At 56.2% G+C, this 1,422-nt stretch overlaps 1 gene segment (V, D, J or C); it reads left to right on the forward strand.

Moving 5' to 3' along the window:
• The first annotated feature begins 682 nt into the window (after positions 1–682).
• On the forward strand, positions 683–1,168 carry LOC129075341 (immunoglobulin lambda variable 9-49-like). The segment is given in 2 exon segments: positions 683–738; positions 843–1,168. Coding segments are annotated over 2 exon segments (375 nt in total).
• The last annotated feature ends 254 nt before the right edge of the window (positions 1,169–1,422 follow it).

Raw genomic sequence — 1,422 nt, forward strand, 5'->3', positions numbered from 1 at the left:
TTGCCAAATCCTGGTCTCTCTCCGTTCCTTTGCTCACCTCCTCTGCCCTCTGACCTCTTTAGTCCATTACTCAGGTCTTTCCATCAGAAAAGTCATGGAAATGTTCCCAGATCTTCCCTGGATTTGACACTCACATCCTCTTCTGTCTGAGCCTCTCTTCCCAGGTTTCCCCTCATTTTCTAGTGAATCCAGTAAACGCTGCCTGCTAATTCATCCTCACAAACACCCGCTGTTCCATCCTACGTGCCCATCAGGGGAGGAACCAGATAGGAAGCGAAACACTGAATTCCTGGGGACCCTAGGAAATGAGTTCAAGGCTGCACTGTATCTGCTGTCAGAACTAGTAGAACTTATTTTATATGCAGTTAGTCTATGAAAGGTCCATGGGGCTCTCTGTGAGGAGCGCAGGCTGCTGCCCCCCCGCCCTGCCCCCACCCCCGGTCTCTGCTCTGTGCTCATTGGGCCTAGCAGCTGTGTTCTCTCTGGGCTCCTGGGGAGCCTCAGCCCAGGCCCAGCCCTTTCGGTTATGACACTCAGTCACTGGGGGAGATGCACAGGACCCAGGGAGATGTTTGATTTTCTAGAAGAGAGAAACTGATTTGCATGGAGGGCCCCTTTCTCCTCAGTCTGAGGGGATAAGAGAGACTAGCAGTGTGTCAGCCTCAGCAGAGCTCCGGGGCGTCGGCATCATGGCCTGGACTCCACTCTCCCTCCTCAGCCTCCTCCTTCACTGCGCAGGTGAACCTGCCTCCTGACTCCCCAGCTCCCTGAGACCCCCCACATCCTGGGAATGCCCTTCCCCATCGTCCTTCCTCCAGGCATCATGGGTGTCTGTGTTTCAGGGTCCCTCGCCCAGCCTGTGCTGACCCAGCCACCATCGGCATCTGCCTCCCTGGGCGCCTCGGCCAAGCTCACCTGCACCCTGAGCAGTGGCTACAGCAGCTATAGTGTGGACTGGTACCAGCAGGGCCCGGGGAAGGGCCCTCGGTTCCTGATGCGAGTGGGCCCCAGTGGTATCGTTGGATCCAAGGGGGACGGGGTTCCCAATCGCTTCTCAGTCTCAGGCTCTGGCTCGGATCGGTACCTCACCATCCAGAACATCCAGGCAGAGGACGAGGCTGACTACCACTGTGGAGCAGACCATGGCAGTGGGAGCAGCTTTGTGTAACCCACAGTGACACAGGCAGAGGAGAAGTGAGACAAAAACCTCCACTGACTTGCCCTGTCCCCACTGCCCTCCCATCGGCCTGGCTCACGGTTCAGAGGGAGCGTCTGGACTCTGCCTTGTGAGTTTCCACCTTCCCAGATTGTGTAGTGATTTTAGCTCCTGTCTGGGAGGATGACTTGTCCTTGAACAACCTACCTGTTCTTGGTCCACAGAGAACGATCCTCTGGATGTGAAGTGTTTTCTCAGCTATTCTA

This window comes from Pteronotus mesoamericanus, unplaced genomic scaffold, assembly GCF_021234165.1.
Source record: "Pteronotus mesoamericanus isolate MK-2021 breed Mesoamerican mustached bat unplaced genomic scaffold, CSHL_Meso_final contig_524, whole genome shotgun sequence".
NCBI lineage: Eukaryota > Metazoa > Chordata > Mammalia > Chiroptera > Mormoopidae > Pteronotus > Pteronotus mesoamericanus.